The sequence below is a fragment of the Crocodylus siamensis genome, chromosome 5, assembly GCF_052110815.1.
Source record: "Crocodylus siamensis isolate JL-2025a chromosome 5, ASM5211081v1, whole genome shotgun sequence".
Lineage (NCBI taxonomy): Eukaryota > Metazoa > Chordata > Crocodylia > Crocodylidae > Crocodylus > Crocodylus siamensis.
The window spans coordinates 2,679,795-2,704,954 of record NC_143399.1 but is presented as its reverse complement, the minus strand read 5'-3'; the positions used below and the strand labels follow the sequence as shown (position 1 = coordinate 2,704,954).

Here is a 25,160-nt window from a genome sequence, read left to right as displayed (position 1 = left end):
GGACGCACAGATAAGACAATCATGGAAAACAACTGCAAGGGATTGATTGCTGAAGGATACTGCTACTAGATTACTTAGCAGTATCATAGGTAGTAGTTGCTAGTCCAGCCTAAGGAGTCAGGACTGAATAATTTAGAGTCTGGACACCCAAAACTTTTACATCTGGGGTGGTACAGCTGTATCCCCCTTTGATTCCTGCTCCATCCAAAGTTTAAAACCAACTGCATGGCAGTGGCCGCGGTGTTTCAAGTCAGACAGGGCTGAGCGAGTCAATTGACTTCACAGAGCATTAAAATCTACCTGATTCCTTCCAAACTCTTCACATCACAGCACAGGTGTTAATGTCCTTCTCTCCTTTTTAATGGCCTTTTTTTTAAGTTTCACCAAATAAACTAACCTTTGTTCTGTGATTCTGCTGTCCCTTAGCTCCTCCTGGTCATGTCGTTCTTATTTCACAGCCTTGCTGACTGTTTTCAGCTCATACCAAAAACGCTGTATTTGTTTTTGCATCAATCTTAGACTGAACAATTTCATCCCTAAGCCCTACTAGTCAAGCTTCTAGTTTCTTTTTACCTGGAGAAAAATTTGTCATTACTTTGATGCAACTCACCATCTGCACTCCCCCTTTCAAAATCCTAGATCCGCCCATCAGGGGTGTAATCCCCCTTTCTTACACACATAAGGAGGAGAGCAGACACATCGCCCTATACCAGTGTACCATGCTACTACAATCTGGTATCGTAAAGCACTGTTGGGGAAAACCGAACTGAATGGATCGGGCCCCAAGGTCACGGTGGGCTGGGGTGGCAATCAGATACGGACAGGTGGGATTATTGGCGTAGAGTCGGGAGATACGGACCCGGAGCGGATTGAAATTAAGGTGGATTTATTTGACTTACGCTTCAGGCATAGGCAGCGATGTCTTCAGTTACGGTTAGGAACGTACAAACAACAAAGGGGTCTGTTGGCCCACGAGGTTCAGTCCGAAGACCTAGTCCCAGGGCTGGTCAACAGCTCATTAATGGGGAATACACACAATAAAACGAAAACTGTAACATGTAAACGATGAACCGCGTGACGCCAGTCCAAGGTGATGGACAATTGAATGGTCGAAGGAGAAAGCCGAGGTCGGAAGCCAGGAGGTGATGCAGCAGAGACATCAGCTCAGAGGGATGAGCAGAGTCGCAGTCGGTGAAGAAAGCCAAGGTCGATGATCCAGAACTGGGTTATAACAAAGTCCAAAGGGTGATCCTAAATCGCAGCCGTTAATCAGTACCGAGGTAAATCAGAAGCCAGGCAAGCGTAGTCAGAACCGTAGAGAAACGAGTGATACGAAAAACCAACCAGCAATGGAAGCAAAGGAGATCTATAGGCCCTAAAGCCTGACTGAGAGACGGTCCCTGCTGCAGCAGCTTCTGCCCTCAACTTACACGAGCTCTCCCTCGGAGACAGAGGCTCACTGAACTTTTATATGAATTTAGTGGCCAATCAAAACGCTCTCCGCAGAGAAATTTCTAGTCAGATTACCTCATGTCAGGTTCTGACTGAGCATGCTCTCAGTCAGAAGCTGACACAATCTGAGCATGCTCTGTGGGGAAAATAGGTCAACAATGATTGACAGGTCCGCAGGTCACCCAGGGGGCACGCACTGGGTGAGCCTTGGAACTTTCCACTCGCAGAGTCAAACCCCCGGGTCAGTCCAGCTCTTCTGTGTTGGCAGCAGATACTCAAAATTTTGCTCTGACAAGCACCAGGCCAGGGGCTGAGCCTGTTTGAGTAATTACATCAGTGTCAACAATTCGGTAATTACACTAGTGTCAATTATGCCAATACAGGCATCACTTCCACCATTATTTTGGGAGCAGCCACTTGTTCCTTGCCACAACTTAGTGCTCCATGACCACGGCCTGCACCAGCTACCCCAGGATAACTGGCTGGCTGTCTGCTTGGGATTCCGGGGTCATTTACAGCCACGTCCAAGCGGTGTGTGTTCAAGCTCACAACTCGCCACGCCTCACAGCACACGTCCAGGCGCGGTGACGCGGTGCGCTGGCGCAGTAGGGCAGGGACTGGAGAGGAGCAAGGCCCCCAACACGTGCGCCAGGCTCCACGTGCCCCACCGCGCATGCGCCCTGCAGACCACCCCCCGCCACGCGCGCATGCGAACTGACCCTGCGGACGACGCCACACCCCCATCACGTGACACACAGCCACCGCCGCGCAGAGGCTGTCGGGAACCCGGAAGCAGCCGCTTTTGCACTGAGCTGGGGAGCTTACAGTCTCGGGGTCTTGTGCGCTCCTTCCTCCCCCCCACATGGCGCGGGGAGTCCGCGCCGCGCTCGGCCGTCACCCCGAGGGCTGGGGCACGGGGAGCCCGCGCGCTCTGATGGCGTCACCGCGCCCGACTACGTCACACTCCGAGCGCCCGGATGCGGCTGCGGCGCCCCACCTGCACCGGCACCCCGGCGGGGCCCTCAGAGGTGACTGAGGCGGGGGGCGCGAGGCCTGTCAGCGGCTCCTGAGGGGGGTGGTCGTGCGGGGAGAGCGGTCCTGAGCCGTCCGTGTGTCTCTCCGCAGGTTGCAGGGGACTGAGGATGCGCGGCGGCCCCCCCCCCGCCATGGCCTGTCCGCGGCCTGGCCCCGGCCCTGGCCCCTTGGGCGCAGACCAGCACGCGCGGCTGCTGCTGGCGCAGATGGACAGGATGCGCCGCACCCAGGACCTCTGCGACGTGCAGCTGCTGGTGGGCGACAAGGCCTTCGGGGTCCACCGCCTGGTGCTGGCGGCCGGCAGCCCCTACTTCGCCGCCCTCTTCACCGGGGGGATGAAGGAGGCCTCCAAGGAGGTGGTGCAGATCCGGGGCGTTGAGGCCGGCGCCTTCCAGCTGCTCCTGGATTTTATTTACACAGGTAGTGCGGGGGGGGGGGGGGGGCTGTGCACATGGCCAGCGGCAACTACAGTGCAGAGGACTGAGCCAGCAGTGCGCCCGTGTTGCCAGGAAGGCGACCGGCATCCTGGGCTGCATTGGGAGGAGCGCTGCCTGCAGATCAAGGGCAGTGATTCTTCCCCTCTATTCAGCCCTGGGGAGGCCACATGTGGAGTCCTGTGTCCAGCTCTGGGCCCCCACAACAGAAAGGATGTGGACACATTGGATAATTGGTAGTGAAAACAATTCAGGGGTTGGGGCACATTGACTGGTGAGGAGAGGTTGAGGGAACTGGGCTGATTGAGTCTGGAGAAGAGAAGACCGAGGGGGGTTGAAGAGCAGCCTTCACCTCCCTGCAGGGGCTGCAAAGAGGATGGAGCTAGGCTGTTCTCAGTGGTGGCAGATGACAGCACAAGGAGCAATGGGCTCAAGCTGCAGCAAGGGGAGTTGAGGTTGGATACTAGGCAAAACTTTCTCAGTAGGAGAGTACTAAAACACTGGAAAAGGTCACCCAGAGAGATGGTGGACTCTCTATCTTTGGAGGTGTTTAAGACCCGGCTGGACAAAGCCTTGGCTGGGATGATGTCGTTGGGGCTGGTCCTGCTTGGAGCAGGGGGTTGGACTGGATGTGACCCCTGAGATCCCTTCACACCCTAATTGTTTATTATTGAGGTACCTTCTTATTTCTGCTGAGCCTTGCAGCTGAGGGTGCCAGCCTTTAAACCTAGGCTGGGAGCATCCTTGTAAAAGTACAAAGGGAATTCGTCCTTGACTGCAGTCCTCTTTAGACTCCAGCAACACCCCCCCCTCCCCCCCCCCGGTTGTCTCAAGGCACCTCTTGGAAAGCACTCACACTTAGTTTCACTCTTTTCCTTTTTTTGGCGTACAGAATAATAGAGCAGGTTTTTTTCTAATGCAGAAAACTCAGAAAGAGCACAGCCATGGATTTCTATTTGAAATCTTTTGGTTCTCCTGAATTATGCGTGTAAACCTAACAGTGCAAACGTTGGGTGTCACCCTAGAAAGAGTCTCAAGACACTTGGTTCTGTGGTACCCTGGTTGAGAAGCATTGCTCACTGGCTTGGAGGGGAAGTAGATGGTCTCCAAAGTTAACTTGCTGTCTAAGCACTGCATGGTTCATTCTGTTAAGAAAACAACAGAATCAGTGCTTTTATAGCTGGGGGAAATTTGGTCATATGTCTTGCTTACTATGAAAGTGAGTTTCCACTGACCATTTGGACATACATAATGCTGTTCACGTAAATCTGCGTATTACTAAGAAGGTAGTGATCAATAAAAATTGGTCTCTGTTTATTTTTATATTGGCCTTCAGTAATGATAGTAAGCCATGTCTGGCTGCTTCTGCAAGTGCCTTATACTTTCTTTCATAACGCATGTCCTCCCTGAGTTAGTGTGGAGGAGCACTCCTCTTTCTGCCATTTCAGGAAACATTTCTGCTTCTGCTTTCATGTCTTTAAGGAAGCAGTCAGTCATGAGCAGTAAGCTGTGGGTTATCCAGTATTACCTGATATCTATTTCTGTTTTATTTAACATAGCTGATAAAAAAAAAAAAATGAATTCAAACCTTTAAGTTACCTGTATTGGTAACTTTGTGTTTAACAAGGTTATTACTGTTGTCGTCATCTTTTCCTCATTCATACTTTTCCATAACTTTAATTACATTCATAGTGCCATTAAAATCACCTTCCTTTTCAGGATCAGGGCTTAAATAGAGGGAAGGAGGCTGGAAGTGTTTTTTTGTGGCTTGCTGTTGAAGAAGCAATATGTACATTTATAGGTGTAACATAGAAGTATGGTTATGGTGGTGGTTCTCATCCTTATTTCTTTTTCTAAATGGAGAGAAGGACATAACTTGCCATGCCTTGCCCCTCCCCTCTCCCAGGAGTAGTTTTACTTCTGATCTGGAATGAATTCCTTGTAAAATTAACGTGCACCAAGTGATGCAACAGCCTTGTCCCTGTTCTTCAGTGGTGGTTAGGTTTGCTTTTTTTGCATGGTGGGAGCAGTCAAAAGCAGCGGATGTGTCTGGGGCTCAAGTAATGTAAAGGTGACAAGGGGCTGTGCTCAGTGCCTGCTCACCCAGCAGCTCTTCAGACAAAGGGGAAAGAAGCCAGATTCCCTTTGCAGCCTCTCCTCCTGCCCCCTACTGTGTGTGCAGGCAGATCAGTGGCAGCTGTGAGAGGCTTAATGCAGCAGAGGGTGAGCCATTGCAGTGGCAGGTAAGGCTCTGTCCAGCCCGCCCACCACTGTTCCACTATGCTCAACACAACCCTCTTTCCAACCTTGTCAGCCACCCCTCCCCCCTTCCCTGCCCAAGGCACAGAAATGCCTGTGGAGTGCTGAGTTATTCCTTGGTTTGGGATTAGGGTGCTTCATTTCAAGTGGTTTTAGCCCTGCCAATACTATTTAGTTTCTTACTGCTTTTATTATATCTGTATCTATGATAACAAATGGATGCAGGGTAAAGACTTAAACACATTGTATTCTGGTCAGATGTTTGCTGTATTAGGCCAGTGGTTCTCAGCTGCGACACCATGACATTCAGAAAAGTTGTAGATGGGTACCGTGAACTTAAACAGGTTGAGATTCACTGGATTATAGTAAGCAAAATGTTGTTCATTAGATAAGTTACTTAATGTAACCATGCAGCAAAAAAAACAATAACTTCTGCTTCAAAGAGAAGAGATCTTGGTTTGTATTTACCAATTGTCTCAATATAAGTATCCATCTGAAAGACAAATTAATGCACCTTACTGCATTGGTGAACAGGCTGTATTGTTGGAAGTCAAATGCATGTTTTGTTCAGAACTTATAACCCAGTTGAACATGCTAATTAAGATGCTACATTATCCTAATATCTAAAATGGCCTGCTTGACGTGTCACCCTTTGCCCACAGGAATAGTGAACATTAATGAAAATAATGTTCAGGAGCTGATAATAGCAGCAGACATGCTTCAGCTGACTGAGGTTGTGGATCTTTGCTGTGAATTTCTAAAGGGACAGATCGAGCCCCTGAACTGTATCGGACTCTTTCAGTTCTCTGAGCATATTGCCTGCCATGACCTCATGGAGTTCACTGAGAATTACATCCATGCTCACTTCCTGGAAGTTCTGAGTGGTGAGGAATTTCTGGCTTTAACAAAGGAGCAACTTATTAAGATCTTGCGAAGCGAGGAGCTTAGCATAGAGGATGAGTACCAGGTTTTTGCAGCTGCAATGCAGTGGATTTTGAAGGACCTGGGAAAAAGAAAGAAACATGTGGTAGAAGTGCTGGAGCCAGTTCGATTCCCTCTGTTACCACCACAAAGACTCTTAAAATACATTGAAGGTAATTTTGGAAGGGGTGGCCCTTGGTAAAAGACTGCTGTGTTTTGCTTTTTCCAGTTTCTAAGTACACTGAGTTGCTCTGATTTATAAGTTTGCCTCTTTTCTGAAGACTGAACCTGAAAATGTAGGATTGACTTGCATGCAGGGTTGAATTTATAATAGGAGCCATATGGTAAGAAACAAACTTAATGAGTCATACAAATAAACCGGAATTTAATGAGCTCTCATAAATTTATTTCAAAACAGCTTCTGGGAAACTTCTGGACCAAAGTGTGCTAAGCCTGCAGAGATTTGTCTTAACTTGTCCACTTCAGACTGCATGTCCCAACCCACAAGTGGCTCTTTGGTTTGTCACATATCAAATGTGGAAAGTTCGATCAGAACATTTGTTTTTTGTTAATTGGCATGCGTTTGGTATGTCTTTTCTGGAACTGCAAATGGTCCACATGATGGCATTATTTGTTTCTTTTGTACTGGAGTGCGTTTGCCAGAATTCACCCTGTGTTGTACATGTGCTTGTTGCTCTTTAGTTAATATGGACTGTGCTAGCTAGTCAGGCTGGGTGTCACTAGCCTATCTTTCTGAGAGGCTGGGAATAATTGCTGCCTTGTGTGTCTGTCCTCTGGGCTGTAGTTTTTATTGAAAATAGTATTTTTATTTTTCTCCTCTTCCTCCATTTTTTTTTTTCAAGGAGTTCCAGATTTCAGCCTTCGGGTGGCTCTGCAGACCCTGTTGAAAGAATATTGTGAAGCCTCTAAGTCTCCCAAAGAGAACAAGGTCAGCAGTTTTCTGCAAACTTCTAAAGCTCGTCCCCGGAGGAAAGCCAGGAAGTACCTTTATGCAGTAGGTTAGAATCTAGTTGCTTGAACCTTTTAAAAAAACAACACAAAGCACATGCATCTGTGAACTAGTGTTTTGTGTTGCAGTACAAATCTTTTAAAAACCTGTATCAAAAGATAAATGACAAAATAATGAAATGTTATGTATGTAATATGGGGGCTGTATTGTCTGATTGCAGTTGTAAGCAATGTGTTGATTGGTAAATCACGCCCAGGCGAGGTTCTGGAAGACTGGAAAAGGGTCAACGTGGTCCCTATCTTGAAGAAAGGGAGGAGGGATGACCTGGGGAACTATAGACCAATCAGTCCGTCCGTGGAAAAATCCTAGAGAAAATTGTCCAGGGATCCATCAACACCAGACTAACAGAAGGCAAGTTTCTGAAGGCCAGCCAACACAGCTTTGTGGCTGGCAGGTCTTGCCTGACCAGCCTCATCTTCTATGACCAGGTGACACAAACCCTGGACAAGAGAGATGACGTGGATGTCATATATCTGGATTTCAGGAAAGCCTTTGACCTAGTTCCCCACGATGTCCTCATGGTTAAGCTGAGGAACTGTGGCCTTGATCGTCATGCGGTCCAATGGCTAGGTAACTGGCTACGGGGTCGGACCCAAAGAGTACTAGTTAACAGGAACAAATCAACGTGGTACAGGGTGATAATCAGCGGAGACCCTCAGGGCTTGGTACTTGTGCCGGTACTCTTTAACATCTTTATTAACGATCTGGAGTCAGGAGCTGGATGCGAACTAGCAAAGTTTGCAGATGACACCAAATTATGTGGGAAAGCGGTCACACCACTGGATGGGCTGAGGATACAGGCTGACTTGGACTCTGTCAAGGTGAGCCAACCAAAACCTGATGGCCTTCAATGAAGAGAAGTGTAAGATGCTGCACCTCGGTAGGAAGGACCCTCAGTACACTCACAGGCTTGGCAATGCTATGCTCGCTGGCACCACAACCAAAAGTGACTTGGGGGTCCTGATTGACCACAAGTTGAGTATGAGTCACCAGTGTGATGCTGTGACTGGCAAAGCAAACTAAACTCTGGCATGCATCTACTGATGCATCTCAAGCAAAACTCGGGATACCATTTTCCCGCTTTACTCAGCCTTGGTGAGGCCACCGCTGGAGATCCGCATCCAGTTTTGGGCCCCTCACTTCAAGAGGGATGTGGAAAAGCTTGAGAAAGTCCAGAGGAGAGCCACTCGTATGATCCAAGGCTTGGAGGGCAGGCTGTACAAGGAGAGGCTGAGGGACTTGGGACTCTTCAGTCTGGAGGAGAGAAGGTTCGGGGAGGACTTGGAAGCCTACAATTACATAAGGGGGGTACATCAGGGCCTGGGAGAACAGCTGTTCACCACAGCTCCCCATGGGATAACAGTGCCTAACGGCCATAAACTCCAGAACGGCCGAGTTACACTAGACATACGAAAAATGTTCTTTACAGTGCGTGTGTTTAGGGTCTGGAACAAATTCTCACCAGAGGCAGTACAAGCACCTACTCTGGACTCTTTCAAAAAACAGGTGGATATATTTCTTGCTGGGGTCACTTGATCCCAGCTGAGTTCCCACCTATGGCAGGGAGGCTGGACCCGATGATTTCATGAGGTCCCTTCCAGCCCCTAATGTCTATGAATCTATGACTCTGTGAATAAATAACTGGAGAGTATTATCAATCCATTCATATTTCATCTCCTTGAATGCAGTGTTGCAGCCTAAAGTAATTTTTCAGAATCAGTTGCCCCAAGCACAGAATGGTACAGCACTGTTCAGAAGTGAAATGCATGCAGGAAGCTTATGCCCTGTATTGTTACATTTGTCATTCTTCCCCTTTTTGAAATAAGTATTTTTGGGCCCAGCTGAAAAGTCAGGCCTTTTGTATTTTGAGTTACACTTAAACTTTTTGTTTGCAGTGTTCATTAATATGTCCATCCTCTGAAATGGAGGTCGTATAGAAGCTCTTACTAATAGTAGAACAGGCTAATGAATGGAAGAATGAAAGAATTGAAGAACCATTGTGAGACTGAGTTCAGAAGTTATATAACATTATTTTGCACTTTTCTAGAACTTTTCATTCATCTGTCTCCAAGATGTTTTGCAAACTTTAGGTACCTAAATCTCCAAAGTATGCAATATATCTATTGTTTGTTTGTTTTTTAGGTGTGAACACTCAGCCAGAAATGAATTGACTAAGCCAAGGTTTCACACAAATTTTGCTGAGCCAAGAATAGATTTCTTGTTCCCTGAGGCTCACTGTTCCATCAGGCACTTTGTAAATCTAAGGGAAAATTTCCTTGCAGTTATACACAATAATGTACATTAACTGCTTGTACTAAGAGGAGTTGATATCCTACTATTAGAGCAGTTGTTCAGAATTCGCAAATATGTAGGAATAACCAGTGTGCTGATTGAATCTTGAGGTTTTGATATCTCTGGATTATTTTGTAAGAGCTGAGCTGCTGCATTAGACATGGGAAGAACCTTGCAAAGGAAGAGCTACTTCCTGACATTGTGCTTTCTCTCCCTGTTGCCTAGGTGGATATACACGATTGCAGGGGGGGCGCTGGAGCGATGGCAGAGCCCTCAGTTGTGTGGAGCGTTTTGACACATTCAGTCAGTACTGGACCACTGTGTCCTCCCTTCACCATGCTCGGAGTGGGCTCGGAGTAGCAGTTGTAGGTGGAATGGTCTATGCTATTGGAGGTAAGAAATTCATTAGTTATGAGTGTCTGTAAGCCAGTGGTTTTGTTTTCCTCATGATGTAAAGCAGGGGTTGGCAACATAGGGCTTTGCTTGCACCTTTGCTGGAACTGAGGATGAGCAGTGGGGAGCTGTGCTGGAGTCAGGCAGCGGGGAACTCTGCCTGCACCGCTACCACTTTTTGCCTTGTTCCCTCCCTCCCTCCTACCCCCCGTTATAGTTTGGGTGCAGCTTCCAGCCAGTGGGGAACTGAGCTGAGGCTGTGCAGCTTCCAGTGAAGGGACCAGAGAGAAGTGGCAGCAGCTGCACAGCACAGCTCCCAGCAGCTTGGCCCTGGCATGGCTGCAGATAAACCCACCTTGAAGCCACCCAGCCTGCACCAGACTGGAGCTGGGTTGCTCTTCCCCTTGGCTGTTAAGGGTTGCCAGCCCCGATGTAAAATACTTGGACAACTAAAAATTCTTGGAAAGACTGATTTGCTTTAGAGTTGGCATCTTTTATTGTTGGGACTTATTTTTGAATGCTGAAGTATATTTTGGGGAACATATTGTATCATAATATTTTCTTAATCATATGTCAGATACTTTTTGTATGACCATTATATTTTTTTCACTGCGGAAGTACAGGTTTTTTGTTGTTGCTATTCTGTTGATGTTTATATGAGCAGTCTCGTCTTTCTAAAAAACAAAACAGGTTAAAAAAACGTGCCTTAACAGCCAGGAAAATGAGTGAAACCTGTGTTAACCTAGGCAGAAACGGGACGTGCACCAGTGCTGCAGGCTTAGATCTGACTTGGGTCTGGCTTCTGGATTTTTGTTTGTACTTTTGGGGGAGCAAGTTACTACTTGCTCTACATGTGGCTGTTATTGCTGTTGCTTCAGTTTGACACCATAGGACTGTCTTTAGGAATTCTTGTGTTTTTCATTCTTCCAGTACATGGCATTAGGTACAAAAGGCAGATTAACAGAATTGTTAAGAATAACACCTTAATACACTCTAAACTACAGTTGGAAACATTCCTTTTCTCATCTGTTTTTGTAAACAATGTGGATGGCTCTGCCACAGAGCAAGGTACTGCCACTTCATATGTATAGAGAAAGGAAGCTTAAATTGAATAAACATAGTCTTAAAATCCCTAATTTTTCCTATTAAGGCTAGTAAGAATACCACCGCAGGCAGTGTTTCGTTCAGAATTGCAATCTGCAGTATTTCACTGCGAATGCTGGTTGAGGGAATTCTTGCTTAAAATGCCTTGCAGTGATAATTCATTTCCCGGGTTTAGATAAATAGTTTGTTGCATTTGCACTCTGGCAGTTTGAGGACAAAGATTCAGATACTGCCCAGGAGCTTCCTTGTGGCAGAAGCAGAATAGCATTGGTATGTCTGCTTTTGCAGACTATTCAAACATAACCATTTCTTGTTCTCTCTTACTTTCAAGGTGAAAAGGACTCAATGATTTTTGACTGTACGGAGTGCTATGATCCTGTATCTAAGCAATGGACAACAGTAGCCTCCATGAACCATCCTCGGTGTGGACTTGGAGTGTGTGCATGTTATGGTGCTATATATGCTTTGGGTAACTATTCTAGTTCCTTCTGGTAAAACTGACTTCAAAGCCATTAGTTCATTAGATTAAATCAGATTAAGGATTTTTAATGCTAAAATCCTGTAGTAATGAGATTTGAAAATCTACTGGCACGTGTTCAATGACACACTTTCCCTCCTAAAATGTAATAGATTCTTGCAGCTGATGTAAGTTTGTGTGAATGCATGTACAGACATGTGCCCATTTCCAAGAAGAGCATCTCACAGTCAGCTCATGGAATAATATGTATTGGAGCCATTGTTAAAGTCCAAAATGTGCATGCACAAGTCGTAGTCTCCTCCTTAAGCATTTAAAAATACCCAGTAAAACTTTCCACTTTTCTGAGTCTCTTTCAAACATTAACCCAGCCTTATCACCTCCTGTGATGGAGGTGTGTGCTTGTATCTAATTCACAAATGAGAAGATGGAGACAAAGGAAGATTGGAATGATTTGTCCAAACAGGTCTGTTGCAGAGTTGGGTGTAGCACTTGGGTGTGCTCTACCCTATTCTTATCATTACTCTCATTCAGTAAACAACATACAGAAAGAAGAACTGACACAGGCTGCCAGCCATACTTTAAAAACAATTAATGCTTGTTTGCTTGTCGCCCAACAGTGCTTCTGGTCTTGTATAAAAGGATCTAGAATCTTCAAATTTTTTCTTCTTAAGAGATGAGGTGTATCTTGATTCGATTTTGTTGTTGTTGTTGTTAAACCAAACACTGAAGTGTAACGAAGAAGTAACATAAACACTCAGTGTAGAGTTCAGTAGCTTGTCTCTCAAATCAGCCAGTTCCATGTTTCATATATATGTCGGTGCAGGTAATTGTCCAGTGTTAATAACAAATTGTCTTGTCTAAACCCAGTGATTGGTTTCATCCCTAAAACGTAGCTGTTGCTGACCTTATGATTGGCTTGCTGGCTAGCAGGCACATGCAGTTACTATTGAATTATACGGCATTGTCCTCCAATAATGATCTCTGAGTGTGCTGTTTGGACTCTGAATCTCTTGCAGTTAGTTATTTAATCTGTGTGCTTTTGGTATTATCCCATTATGAATGTTGATTCCCTTGTGTATAAACATACAACTCACTGAATCTTACCTCGCAAGCTAAATCTATTCCAACATGGAGGAAAGGCAGCAAGAAGGCACAGCAGCCCCCCTGGCTCTCCAGAGACCTAGCAGACCTACTGTGGCTAAAAAGGAAAGCCTACAAAGGATGGAGGACGGGATTCACCTCCAAGGAGGATTACTCTGCGCTGGTCCGGTCCTGCAGGGACCAAGCCAGGAAAGCCAAGGCTGCAACTGAACTCCAACTAGCTTCAGGCATCAAGGACAACAAAAAGTCTTTTTTCAGATATGTGGGGAGCCGGAGGAAAAGCAAGGGCAATGTTGGACCCCTGCTAAACCAGATGGGGCAACTGACAACTGACGCCCAGGAAAAAGCCAACCTATTAAATAGGTACTTTGCGTCAGTCTTTCATCAGTCCCATGGGACGCCCATGCCTGCTATGGGACAGGGAGATCCGGGTGATGGGGATCCCCTACCCTCCATCAATGCTGACCTCGTGAAGGAACACCTTGAGAAGCTGGAGACCTTCAAGTCAGCCGGCCCTGACAACCTGCACCCCAGGGCACTCAAGGAGCTGGCGAGCGTCATAGCCCAGCCCCTGGCACGGGTCTTCGAGAGCTCCTGGCGCTCTGGTGTAGTGCCCGAAGACTGGGAGAAGGCCAATGTGGTGCCGATCTTCAAGAAAGGGAGGAGAGTGGATCCGGCTAACTACAGGCCCATTAGCCTGACTTCTATCCTGGGGAAGATCTTAGAAAAGTTTATTAAGGAGGCCATCCTTGAGGGACTGGCCCAGGCTAACATCCTAAGGGATAGCCAGCACGGGTTTGTTGCGGGTAGGTCTTGTTTGACCAATCTTATTTCCTTCTATGACCGGGTGACCTATCACCTGGACAAGGGAGAAGAGATTGATGTCATATATCTTGACTTCAAAAAAGCTTTTGATCTGGTATCCCATGATCACCTCTTGGCCAAACTGCCCAGTTGTGGCCTTGGCTCCACCACGATCCGCTGGCTGGGAAATTGGTGGCTGGGAAATTGGCTTCGTGGTCGGACCCAGAGGGTTGTGATTGATGGCAGTCGCTCATCATGGTGCCCTGTGACCAGTGGGGTCCCTCAAGGCTCTGTCCTGGGACCCATACTGTTCAACATCTTCATTAACGATGTGGACATTGGAGTCAGGAGTGGACTGGCCAAGTTCACCGATGACACCAAACTTTGGGGCAAAGCATCCACACCAGAAGATAGGCGGGTGATCCAGGCTGACCTGGACAAGCTCAGCAAATGGGCAGACGAGAACCTCATGGTGTTTAACACCGAAAAATGCAAGGGTCTCTACCTTGGGAGGAAAAACCTGCAGCACCCTTATAGGCTTGGCAGTGCTATGTTGGTTAGCACTACAAAAGAAAAAGACTTGGGGGTCATCATTGACCGCAAGATGAACATGAGCCTCCAATGCGATGCTGCGGCTAGTAAAGCGACCAAAATGCTGGCGTGCATCCATAGATGCTTCTCGAGCAAATCCCGGGACGTCATTCTCCCCTTGTACTCAGCCTTGGTGAGGCCGCAGCTGGAGTCCTGCGTGCAGTTTTGGGCTCCACAATTCAAAAAGGATGTGGAGAAGCTTGAGAGAGTCCAGAGGAGAGCCACGCGCATGATCAGAGGTCAGGAAAACAGATCTTACAATGACAGGCTGAGAGCCACGGGACTCTTTAGCCTGGAAAAGCGCAGGCTCAGGGGTGATCTGATGGCCACCTAGAAGTTTATCGGGGTGACCACCAGGATCTGGGGGAACGTTTGTTCACCAGAGTGCCCCAAGGGATGACGAGGTCGAACGGTCACAAACTCCTGCAAGACCATTTCAGGCTGGACATAAGGAAGAATTTCTTTACTGTCCGAGCCCCCAAGGTCTGGAACAGTCTGCCAGCGGAGGTGGTTCAAGCACCTACATTGAACACCTTCAAGAGTAAATTGGATGCTTATCTTGCTGGGATCCTATGACCCCAGCTGACTTCCTGCCCTTTGGGCAGGGGGCTGGACTCGATCTCCCGAGGTCCCTTCCAGCCCTGAAAATGAAAATCCAGAAATCTTTGTTCCAAGGGCACGTTCACATCTATAAAAGAGTGGGCTGTGCTGGGGAGAACTGCTCTGTACTTCTGTGCCATCTAACTCTTCCTGCATATTTGCTTTTGCTTGCAGGAGGATGGGTTGGAGCTGAGGTTGGCAACACAATTGAACGATTTGACCCAGAAGAAAATATCTGGGAGGTGGTGGGCAGCATGCCTGTGCCACGCTACTATTTTGGGTGTTGTGAAGTGCAAGGTGAGCATTCTTGGACATAACTTTATTGATGCTGTATAACCAGTAGTTCTGAGAGCAGCTCTGTAGCACCAAAAGTTTGCATTTGAGTCATGGATTCCTACATCTGTCTTGTCTTGCAGCTCTGTAAGATGACTTGATTTCTGTGCTGTCAGTTACGTGAATGTATGTGTTGGTCTCTCCCTTCCATTTCTCCTTCTAATGCTTTTTTTTTTTTTTAACTTCTGTAGAATTTGGAGTACATAAAGGTCTGCAGTCCTCTAACAAATATATAATTAAGAGACAATACTTAATAAATCAGTTCAGAAAACTCTTCCATTCTCTGTCAATTAGCCTTTGAATTGACTTTATATAGCTTTCCTAGGGTGAAGAAGTAGTCCAGTATTTTCAAGGTTGCTGTATTTTTATATTACACAGTCTGTGGTTTAAAAAAAAAAAAGTTTCAAAAGCCAAATGTGTCGCATGTGAGGTCTGAATGCAGATGTTTATTAACATTCATCTAAGGGGTTGCCATCTTCTAAAATTTCCACTATACCCTTAATCAGTCAGTGACTGCTTTGATCAAAGATCCATTGTTTAACCCAAGAAATTCATGGTTTCTGTAGGCTACTTCTGAGCAACTACAGGATCTTGGCTTGTGCTCTAAGCTAATTTTTAAGACGAGAAGGAAATCAATATTGTGCAATATAAAGCAAAACTTGCTTTGTTGGTTTCAAGCAGTTGCATTATGATGTCTGTCATGTTTTACTGTTAGACTTAATAAGAGGAAATCCTGTCTCTCCAGGTCAAATATATGTTGTTGGGGGCATCAGCAATGAAGTAGAACTGTGTTCTGTTGAAGTCTATGATCCGAGATCCAAACGCTGGTCTGAGCTTCCTCCAATGGGCACCCGAAGAGCATACCTTGGTGTAGCTGCCCTCAACGACAGCATCTATTCTGTTGGAGGGTGGAATGAGACTCAAGAAGCACTTGCTACTGTGGAAAGATACTCCTTTGAAGAGGTAGGCTAGGGAACTTGGGAAACATGATTTCAGTTTATTTTATGGATAAAGATGCTAAGTAGGCAGTTTATCCTTGTAACTGTTTTAAATCTTGGACATTACGTAGGTGGAGAAGACGAGTAGAATTCAGACAGACATTTTAAAATAAACTTCATGCAGTCAGTAATTTTAATGGAAACTTCTGGGGACCTGAGAGCAGTGTCTATTATTCTATCAGGACCTGAGATTCTTGCTGATCTACTGAGTCATAGTTTCATAATTGTTAGGGGCTGGAAGGGACCTTACAGATCATTGGGTCCAGCCCTCTGCACGCAGGCAGGAAAGACTGCTGGGATAAGATGATGTTTTTTGAAGATCGCCAGAGTGGGTGACTGTACCACCTCTGGCTGTTCCAACCCCTCAACACATGGCTTGTAAAGAAGGTTTCCTTATGTCTAGCATGAAGTGATCTTCAGTCAGCTTGTGCCCATTGTTTCTCATCCTGCCCTGGGGGGCCTTGGTGACTAGAAGCTCCCCCAAACCCTGATATGCACCCCTGATATACTTAGAGGCTGCCACAAAGTCCCCCCCCAACCCTGTCTTCTGTTGTCCAGGCTAAACAGTCCCAAAGTCCCTCAGCCTTTCCTTATGCCTTTTGGTCTGGAGGCCTCGAATCATGTGTGTGGCCCTCCTCTGGTCTCTCTCAAGCTTCTCCACATGCTTCTTGAAGTGCGGCACCCAGAACTGGATGCAGTACTCCAGCTGCAGTCTCACCAAGGCCAAGCAGACTGGGAGGATGGCATCCTTTGCCTTGTGCAAGTTGCCTCGGTGGATGCATGCCAGTGTTTGGTTAGCTCTGCCAGCTGTGGCATTGCATTGGTGGCTCATGTTCATTTTGTTGTCAATCATGACACCTACATCTCACTCAGTTGTGGTGCTGACAAGCCTACCACTGCTGAGCCTGTAAGTGTGTTGTGGGTTATTTCTCCCTGGGTGGAGCACTTGACATTTCTCTGTATTGAACGTTATCAGGTTGAGGTCCACCCGCTTCACAAACCTGTCCAGGTCAGCCTGTATTGCCAGACTATCTTTGGGCGTCACCACACTTCCCCATAGTTTGGTGTCATCAGCAAAGTTTGCCAGATTGCTTATAATACATGAATCCAGTAGAACAGTTGAAGAGCACTGGTCTGAGTACTGAACGCTGAGACACGCCACTGGTCACCATCTGCCTTGATGACTCAGTTCCATCAATCAATACCCTGTGGGTCCCGCCAGGGAGCCAGTTACCTAGCCACCGGACCGTGAAGTAGTTGAAGCCACGTTTTCCCAGTTTGACCATGAGGACACTGTGGGAGCTGATCTCAATAATTTAACCTCAATCGTGTAGCATTTGAAAAGAAAACTCAAGTTCTCCTGGGTAATTTTAAGTTCACTACCCTACAGTAAATAGATCCATTATAGATTACTAAAAATGAGAGAGGGAAGCAGTTTTTCTATAAAATATCCAGTAGGTTACCCCAGATGCAAGTTAACTAGGTATGGCATTTATCCTAAAACCAGCCCCAGAGTGATTGTTGCTGATTGTACAGTAGGTGGCACTTTTTCTTCTGCAGTAAATACTGCATCAGTGTCCCAGTGTGATCATAGATATCACTGCTGTTTTTGTAGGTTCCATTTCCTGGATGAGATGTAAAACAGGTGCTGGCTACAGTTACTAAATATGATTTCTATGGTACTTTTTGTAGAGTAGTCTAGGCAACACTGGTGTGTTACCTAATTCTTTTGTGGGCATTTACATTTTTTATTCCCTAAATTTCCATTGAATTTGCAGTGGATGATATACTTTCATTTTCTGCCTTGCTGTGTTCTTCTGCTGTGCAGTGTGCAAAAGGTGTGCTATGCCAGGGATGTCTGAATCCCCTTGGTGGTGAATGTGTAACGTACACACATGGCACATGGCCTGGGAATTTGTTTGTTTGTTAGTTTTCCCACAAACTTTGTTCTCAGAGGGATCAAGCTCATCTTTGTAAAATGTTTTCTGATGTTTCAGGATGGAAGGTGCTGTGGACACAGATTCAAACATGATTACAGTAATAAATTTATACTAAGTGGTCATTTTAGATACTTCAGCCTTAATCTTACTGTGGGGAGGTGGGGTTTGTTATCCTCATAGCTGTTTGCTTAATTTTCTCCTCCTCTCTTCTCTCTTCAGGAGAAGTGGGTTGAAGTTGCATCAATGAAGGTGCCAAGAGCTGGAGTGTGCGTGGTAGCTGTAAATGGACTTCTGTATGCCATAGGAGGTCGAGCTTCCAGTCATGATTTTGCTGCCCCAGTAACCTCTGACACCGTAGAAGTTTATAACCCTCATCTAGACGCTTGGACTGAAATAGCCAACATGATCACCAGCCGCTGCGAAGGAGGCGTGGCAGTGCTCTGAAATAATAGGTGGTGTCTGGGAAACTTGCAGAGGAAGGAGGAACATCTGGCTCTTCTGAGATAAGACTTCGTGTTTCTTTGCCCAGGGCTTCACCCACCACTGAGTACTTTTGTGGAACGGATGGAAGAGCAACTCTCAAGTGGGCTGTAGGGCTTCTCCTTGGCAAAAAAGGATTAATTTCCCTCAAGATTAAAACCAGTCAGTCCATAGACTGTTTCATGAAATACAATCTAGAGGGAAATGACTAAAATAAGCTAGCTAATCGTGGAACTGTTTGGCAAAGCAGTCTTACCCCCCAAGATGATCTTTCCTCCTGGGATAACATTGGTGGGGCAGTCCAGTGCTGTGGTGTCCCTGTGATGTGGCAAAGCTAGAACCATGCATAGCTCTTGAAGCCTAGATTCCTTTTAAGCAGCAAGGTTGTACCTGAAGCAAAGAGCAGCTTAGCCATTCCTGCACTGCTCAAGTGGTGGCAGAGAAAGTACCAGGAAGAGCTAATGGGAAAGATCTTTACTGCTGAATATGCAAACTAAAAATCAACTGGAGGTGAATTTTACTGTGCTAGACTTTCTGGACAAAGGATGTGGTGATAGGTGACTGCCAAGTCTGCTTCTTCATTTGTCCTTCAATAAAGCCCAACATCCTTTAGTTCCTGCTGTTGGAGAGGTATTGCTGAGGCCATCTTTCCTCTCCTCTATATTGCATCATGTCCATACCTTTGGCCTTCATTTCCCCCCTTTTTTTTAAAGTATCTACCTACACCCACACATGGTAACACCAAATACCCTTCTACAGGCTGCTGTTTTCTTTTCCCACTTCCAAATGATGCCTCTAATTTTGCAACCATGCCTTTTCCAGGCTGAAGCAGAAAGGGCCCATGTATTAGAAGTTGGCTCTGTTCAATTTTAAAGTAATATTACTGGTCTTTTCATTTCACCATGATCTTGAAGGTCCTATATTTAGCTTGAAAAAAGCTTTTTATTAATTATAATAATACTTATTTTTTAGCAAATGTAAGTTTGACACCAAATCCAAACTTAAGTTTTCCTATTTAATAAAAATTCCAGTACTTGAAATGCCTGTATCATGCAGTAGTGTTGTAGTATGTGTGCATACATTGGATAAGTGTCTTGGGACTCAAATAATGTGTCCCAAAGGAGAGTGTCAGAACTTGCTCTGGACACTGTTTTACATCACAAAACCACCATAAAAAATATAGCATAATTGGAAGTTGGCATTTTGTAGATGGAGGGACAGTCACTGTTTCTAGCCCATGGACAGCCTGTGCAATATAAGTTCATAACAATAAAAGCCTACACTTGATGTAGTAAGTAGTTAAGAATTCACCTACTTGCACAACATTACAACTAACACCATATGCTGAAGTTTGCTCTATATTGGAGTGTTTGCTTCTCTGATTTTTTTTTAAATGGTTCTGGATACTTTTACTTCAGAAAGGATTAATGTCAGACATCAGAAATCCTTATTCTGTGTTTCTTTAGTTTAGAAACCATCTCACCTGGGTTAAACTGCTGTAAATTTAGTTAGTTCTATATAATGTTCATGTTCCTCTCTCATGATGGAATTGTCTTAGCTTTTGTAATAAATAACATTGCTGCTGCTATCATCTAAAATGAGAGAAACTTTCTTAAGGAAAACTTTGTTCTAACTTTTGACAAGTCAAAGAGTGACTAGAAAAATGTACGTTTGCCTCTAAAATAAAATAGTTCCTGTTTCCTTTCTTGTAGTGAGATCATTGGATAGAAGGTGCTTTAAATGACTGTTGCAGTAATACATTCTTGGTAGTACAGGAACTGGTGGAGAGGTACATACCAGGCCCTGTCTCTGTACTGCCCAATTTTTGAAAAGCCAGAAGAGAAAGAGAGAAGGGGTTTTTTGTAGTTAGGCAACTTAAAACTCCTGGCCTTTCTGTGTTATGATCCTGTCAGATTTCAGTTGGGTAATGTTGGCTTAATTTATTGGTCTCTCTTTCTGTGTGCCTGTTTGCAAATTCCACTTTACTTCCTCCATAAGAAAGCTTGACATGAACTCTGTTCCCAGAGGCAACCCTGTAATTAAAGGTGCAAAAATGTTAACAAAATTTTAAATGAAAATCCTGGAGTCTGAAGTATGCAGCCAGTATTCTGCAGGAATTGGGACTCATGGTTGCTATTTTTAAGAAATACAGGTTTCTCAAGTTACTGTGTTTGTGTCAGAATGGGTAAGTCATAAGTCTTTGAAGTCCTTCTGATTGGAACCCTAATTTTAACTCCCTTATTTAAAAAAGAAGTGAAAGACTCATTGCTCTATTGAAGGAACATGGAAATTTACAGCTGCAGAACTAGTGTAGGGAAGTAACTTTATTAAAGTGCAGTCCTTACAGTAGTGAACATTTCCCTCTATTCCCTTGGAAACCAGCATTTAGTAAAACTGCTTTAACTCATTCTTAAATACCCACTTATTGCCAACTTTCTTGTACCATGTGCACCTGCATGTACATAGTCCCTCCCCCACTTCAAATTTCTGCTCTCACTGGCTGTAACAGGAATGAGAGGCAAGAGAAGACACATGAACACCTGGGAGGTAGGGCTGAAGTTTGCCACTTAGTACATTTGCATTCTCTTGACCAGCCTAGAACAGTTGCTCAGCTCATGCAGGAGAACAAACAACTAGCTTCCTTTACAAAAAAAAAGTCTCGGAGCCCCAAGCCTTCTGCCAAACCTTATGAGTAGCGCTCATTGTTCCAGTGCACTTTTTTAGCTAAGGTTAGTGGGAAGGAGGGGAGGGGAGTGATTAACCCTGAAGTGCATGTTCAGCCCGGATTGGGTCCTTAGTTAACTTCAATGAAAAGGATCTTTGTGTTGGAAGCCAGTATGTAGTTATTACAAGAGGCATCTTAGAGAAGGTCCACTTACTGTCCTTTTTTTTTTAAACAGAAGTAGTTTTAACAACATTTAGTTGACATTCCTGAGCTAAGTGCTGATCTCAGTTTGACACCGTTTGTCTACATACATTATATTATTACTACCTCATAATTACCAATAACTCTGATTTCTCTTCAGTTGAAGTTGGGCAAAGGAAGAGTTGCTTTTACCTGTTGCATTGAGCAATTCATAGCCAGCATTTCCAGAAAAACTGCTGAATATACTATGACTAGGCGTTCTTTCCAGTCACAGTACATAGTACCTACACTGCAGGTGTTGTTCCACTCGGGAAGAACAAACAGGGCTTTTCTCCAAAAGATGTGTAATCTTTATAAAAGCTATGAGTTCATTCTTCCTGCTGCAGAACTTGTCACACTTTAGTTAAACCACCTATCCCCATCATTACTTTAATATTGAAACTGAGCAATTCAATTTGAAGACTTGTTTTGGAGCAGCATCCTAAAACCTCACTTCGGGAAAGTGTGCATGTCTTGAAAACGGTCTTAATGGTGACCAGATGCAAGTCCTTCTTCGCCTGACTTTGATCTCAAATGCACTGCTTTGTATGTTGCTGGCTTTCATTTTCCAGTTAAGGTTCTAGGCTGGAAGAGGAAGGAGGTGAAACATTATATTCCCACTATTCTGTATTCCCACAATACAGAAACATGTAACAAGTCTCTTCTGTTGAGTTGTTGTTATGTTTTCATTTGCTCTTATTTGTCTCTGTTACTTAATTGCTTCTCTGGAAGAGTGGTCATGTATGCCAGGCCAGCCAGCACTGCCAAAGTACAGCCAGCACTGTTAAAATTCCCCTTTGGGCTTTAAATCAATAGGGATAAGTAGGAAGGAGGGGCAAGGTCATAATGTTTCACTATGCCTAAACCAATTATCAACATGATTGCAGCTTGACTGAAGTCATTTCTGAAGAGTAAAGCAAACCAGGCTATTAAAAGGAGGAACTGTACATATGGCGAAATTCCTCTAACCTGGACTTGCAGGGCTGTGTTCTGGGACAGCAAATCCCCACCTGGTTTCTATCTAGAAAAAAGATTATACAGGCTTCACAGGAAACCTGAGTAAATGCCAGCTCAGGGTAGTAAGGCTTTTGGATGACCTTTACCTCTGGCACTGAAACAAATGGAATCAGCCCCACAAGTCTGAGGTAGATGGCTAGCTTTGGAGAGTTCTTTAGTGGTCTTCATAGTGGATCACAGTAGACCCTCTTTCTGGGGTTCTGGTTTCTTCAGGTAGTGAGGGGAGATGTGGAAGCCCCAATCCATGGTTTTGCATGCTGGTGCCTGGATGAAGAGTTGGCATTTTGAAGGAAGAGACAAGGTTCCCTGCAGGTAGAGACTGAGAGAAGAGCAAGTGATCTTATTCTTTCAGTGTTGCAGCAGTCTGTGAAGAGGCAACTTCTGGAGCTGCAAAGACAGAAATTATTCGGAGCGTCTAACTAGCATGTGTTCACTAGGAGAGCCAATTGGATGTACCCGGTCTAGAATTTAAGCCCTGTTCTAAAAACTTTTTACAAGAGTCAAATACCCTATTAAGCAGTTTTGGGGTTTTTTTCATTATTCCCTTCACTTAAGCACCACCTCGCTGGCCTGTCTTTATATCTATCGAAAGGAGCAAGTCACACATTTATTCTTAATGTCTTTTCTCTAGGTCACAATTTCATGGCTATGTCATTACAATAAAGAGGAATTTTGAGGTGCCAACTGACATCGTTCATCCTTTATATCCAAATCCATTGGTAGTTACAGCCATGCAATCCTACTAACCAGTACAGTTGCAGCTAAACACAGGTTTACACATTCTAATGTTAACAGGAGTCAGTTGCAAGTGATGGGTGTGGGTGTAGCAGTAGGCCTACGGTGAAGCCACATGGTTGAGCTGGGATTCAAATAGAGGAACAGACTAATGACAGATACCAGACAAGTATTTAGGGAGAAAAATGCTTTGCACTCTTATACACTGTACAAATGCAGGAAAAGTCACTTGGAAAAATTAAGTGATGAAAATGAAGCCTGCTTGCTATAAAACAGAAGCCAACAGTGTTTAATACAGAAGTCCCTTTCTGTTCTATTTATTATTTCTGGACAAGGTACATATAGCACTTTAGAGACTTAATTTGAAAGCCACAGATAAGTAACAGCACTGTAAGGGGAAACATCTGCCTGACGAGCAGGCCTTAAGGAAATGGAAGACATCTTTTTATTGTGGAGAAGCTGCTGCACGTCAGCTTCCATGCAGCTCTTAACAGAGTAGGACTTTGATGCAATGGCAAAGAGGCCAAGACAACTGGGGATCTTGTTCCGCTACAGCACTGGTTTCCAACCCTGGGTTGCGACCCAAATGAGGGTTGTGGGGGGCGATGCCAGCAGCGCTGCACTGCATGCCAGGAGCTCCCTCACCCCCACGCTCCACTCCCAGCAGCAGGGCGTGGGGGAAAAACAAGGCTGGGAACCACTGCACTACAGCCTTTGCAGCCATTGAGTTATAACATCTTTCACCTGCTTCAGCACTGAGACCTTGCAGACCCACGGCTGGGGGCTGGGCAGGCTTATTACAGTGGCGACCTCTACTCACCATGTCACAGTAGTACTGTCAAAGGATGTGTGTGGCTCTTCAGGAGAGAAAGCATTGCCATCCGCTCTCCTCGCATCCTGGCGGAGCCTGCAGTTGCTTATTTCACAGCTAACCTTCCCTGAAGGTCATTCCACTACCCACCACCTGTGGACGCGCTGGGTGGCCACACAGCCTAAAGGAATAAAAGAAGGAAAAAAACCCCAAAATTATGAGAGTCCAGTCAGGCAGTAGCTTGTACTCAGCGGGGTAACCAAGCTCGGCTATGAGACACACCAAAGTTACTGCATCAGTTTTAGTTTTCTGCTGGAACAGTCAGAGAAACTATTTCATCTACAGATAATTAAGCAGATCATTATTTTTCAGACCTGCATCCTGCCGCATCCAAAAGACTCAGAGGAGCTAGTTGAGAAATACAATCCAAGAAGAACAGATCAGGACGGTGCCGCCTCTTTTCTGACCATGTTCCCGCATCTGCCTGCCTGTGCTACGCCTCGCATGCAGTTAGAGCTCTTCACCATTTCCATCTTCTTCTGCTCTGGGGTCATTTGTATGGACTACGAGCACTAACCCATGGACTAAAAGCACTTATAGAGGCAGTCCTCGACTTAAGGCGTTTCAAGTTACAACGACCGGCACTTACGACGTTTATGAGTTGACACCGTTTTGACTTCCTGACGTCAGCATCGACTTTATGGCGCGCGATGCGACTGGACGCCGTGCCAGCGAACAAGTCTGCTGCACCGCCCATCTGCCCAAACGTCCTGGGACACTCGTTTTCAGAAAGCAGATGAGACTCCAGAAAACCTGCAGCCGAGCCTCCAGCCAAGAGCCCTTCAAAAACTCCAGCACAGTCACCTCAAAGAAGTCCTTCCAAATCAGCACGATTGCTATTTCCACTGGAAATACGCTGATGTAGCCGTGGTACCCGCCTACGAGTGACTGAGTACGAAGCACGACTCTTGCAGGCCCGCGTGGTGCAGCGCTCCGGCGCGGTGCCCGCGAGGGGAGGCCTGGGCTGGGGGCACAGGCCGAGGCAGGGGCCGCGGGCAGACCTGGGGTCCGAGCTGACGCACCACGTCGCTGCTCCACGCCGCGCCCGCGCTCCCACCCGCCCACGTGGGCGCGCAGCAGGAACAACCGCTTCCGGTGCTCTCGGGGAAGCTTCTGGCAGGAAACGTGCGCCTCCCCCCCCCCCGTCCCGGCTGGGAGCACGGGCCTGGCGCTTGAGTTCCGCTCGGGGCAGGGCCGTTCTCTCGCTTCCCGTCGGCGCGTTTGCTTGTTTGATTTCAGCCCCCGCCTTCCTCCTCCTCCGTGCGCGCAGGTGCTTGGGAGGGGTGTCGCCACATGCAAAAGCGCGCGCGCCTGTCCCTTTAAGGACAAGTAGGACGCCCCGCTGCTCTCCCACGTGCGCGCGGCACGCTGGGACACGTAGTCTCGA

The 25,160-nt window shown here is 45.9% G+C and overlaps 2 protein-coding genes across 2 annotated transcripts; one reads left to right on the top strand and one right to left on the bottom strand.

Moving 5' to 3' along the window:
* The first annotated feature begins 1,243 nt into the window (after positions 1 to 1,243).
* KLHL27 (kelch like family member 27) lies at positions 1,244 to 19,946 on the top strand. Its single transcript, XM_090050022.1, has 9 exons — positions 1,244 to 2,480; positions 2,578 to 2,907; positions 5,843 to 6,274; positions 6,965 to 7,120; positions 9,649 to 9,816; positions 11,252 to 11,389; positions 14,669 to 14,791; positions 15,573 to 15,790; positions 17,985 to 19,946. The coding sequence occupies exons 1-9, from the start codon at positions 2,315 to 2,317 to the stop codon at positions 18,207 to 18,209; spliced, it is 1,956 nt and encodes a 651-aa protein (XP_089906148.1). The 5' UTR covers positions 1,244 to 2,314; the 3' UTR covers positions 18,210 to 19,946.
* A 145-nt stretch (positions 19,947 to 20,091) lies between these two features.
* TMEM69 (transmembrane protein 69) lies at positions 20,092 to 25,135 on the bottom strand. Its single transcript, XM_090050026.1, is given in 6 exon segments — positions 20,092 to 21,983; positions 21,985 to 22,086; positions 22,088 to 22,168; positions 22,170 to 22,325; positions 22,327 to 22,554; positions 23,723 to 25,135. Coding segments are annotated over 5 exon segments (444 nt in total). The 5' UTR covers positions 22,336 to 22,554; positions 23,723 to 25,135; the 3' UTR covers positions 20,092 to 21,887.
* Positions 25,136 to 25,160: the final 25 nt, after the last annotated feature.

Bases quoted from the DNA above. Each gene is read 5' to 3' on its own strand.
- KLHL27 (XM_090050022.1), top strand. From the start codon at position 2,315: ATGGCGCGGGGAGTCCGCGCCGCGCTCGGCCGTCACCCCGAGGGCTGG. The intron at 6,275-6,964 runs GTAATTTTGGAA...TTTTTTTTCAAG, and splicing joins ACTCTTAAAATACATTGAAG to GAGTTCCAGATTTCAGCCTT. The intron at 7,121-9,648 runs GTTAGAATCTAG...CCTGTTGCCTAG, and splicing joins GAAGTACCTTTATGCAGTAG to GTGGATATACACGATTGCAG.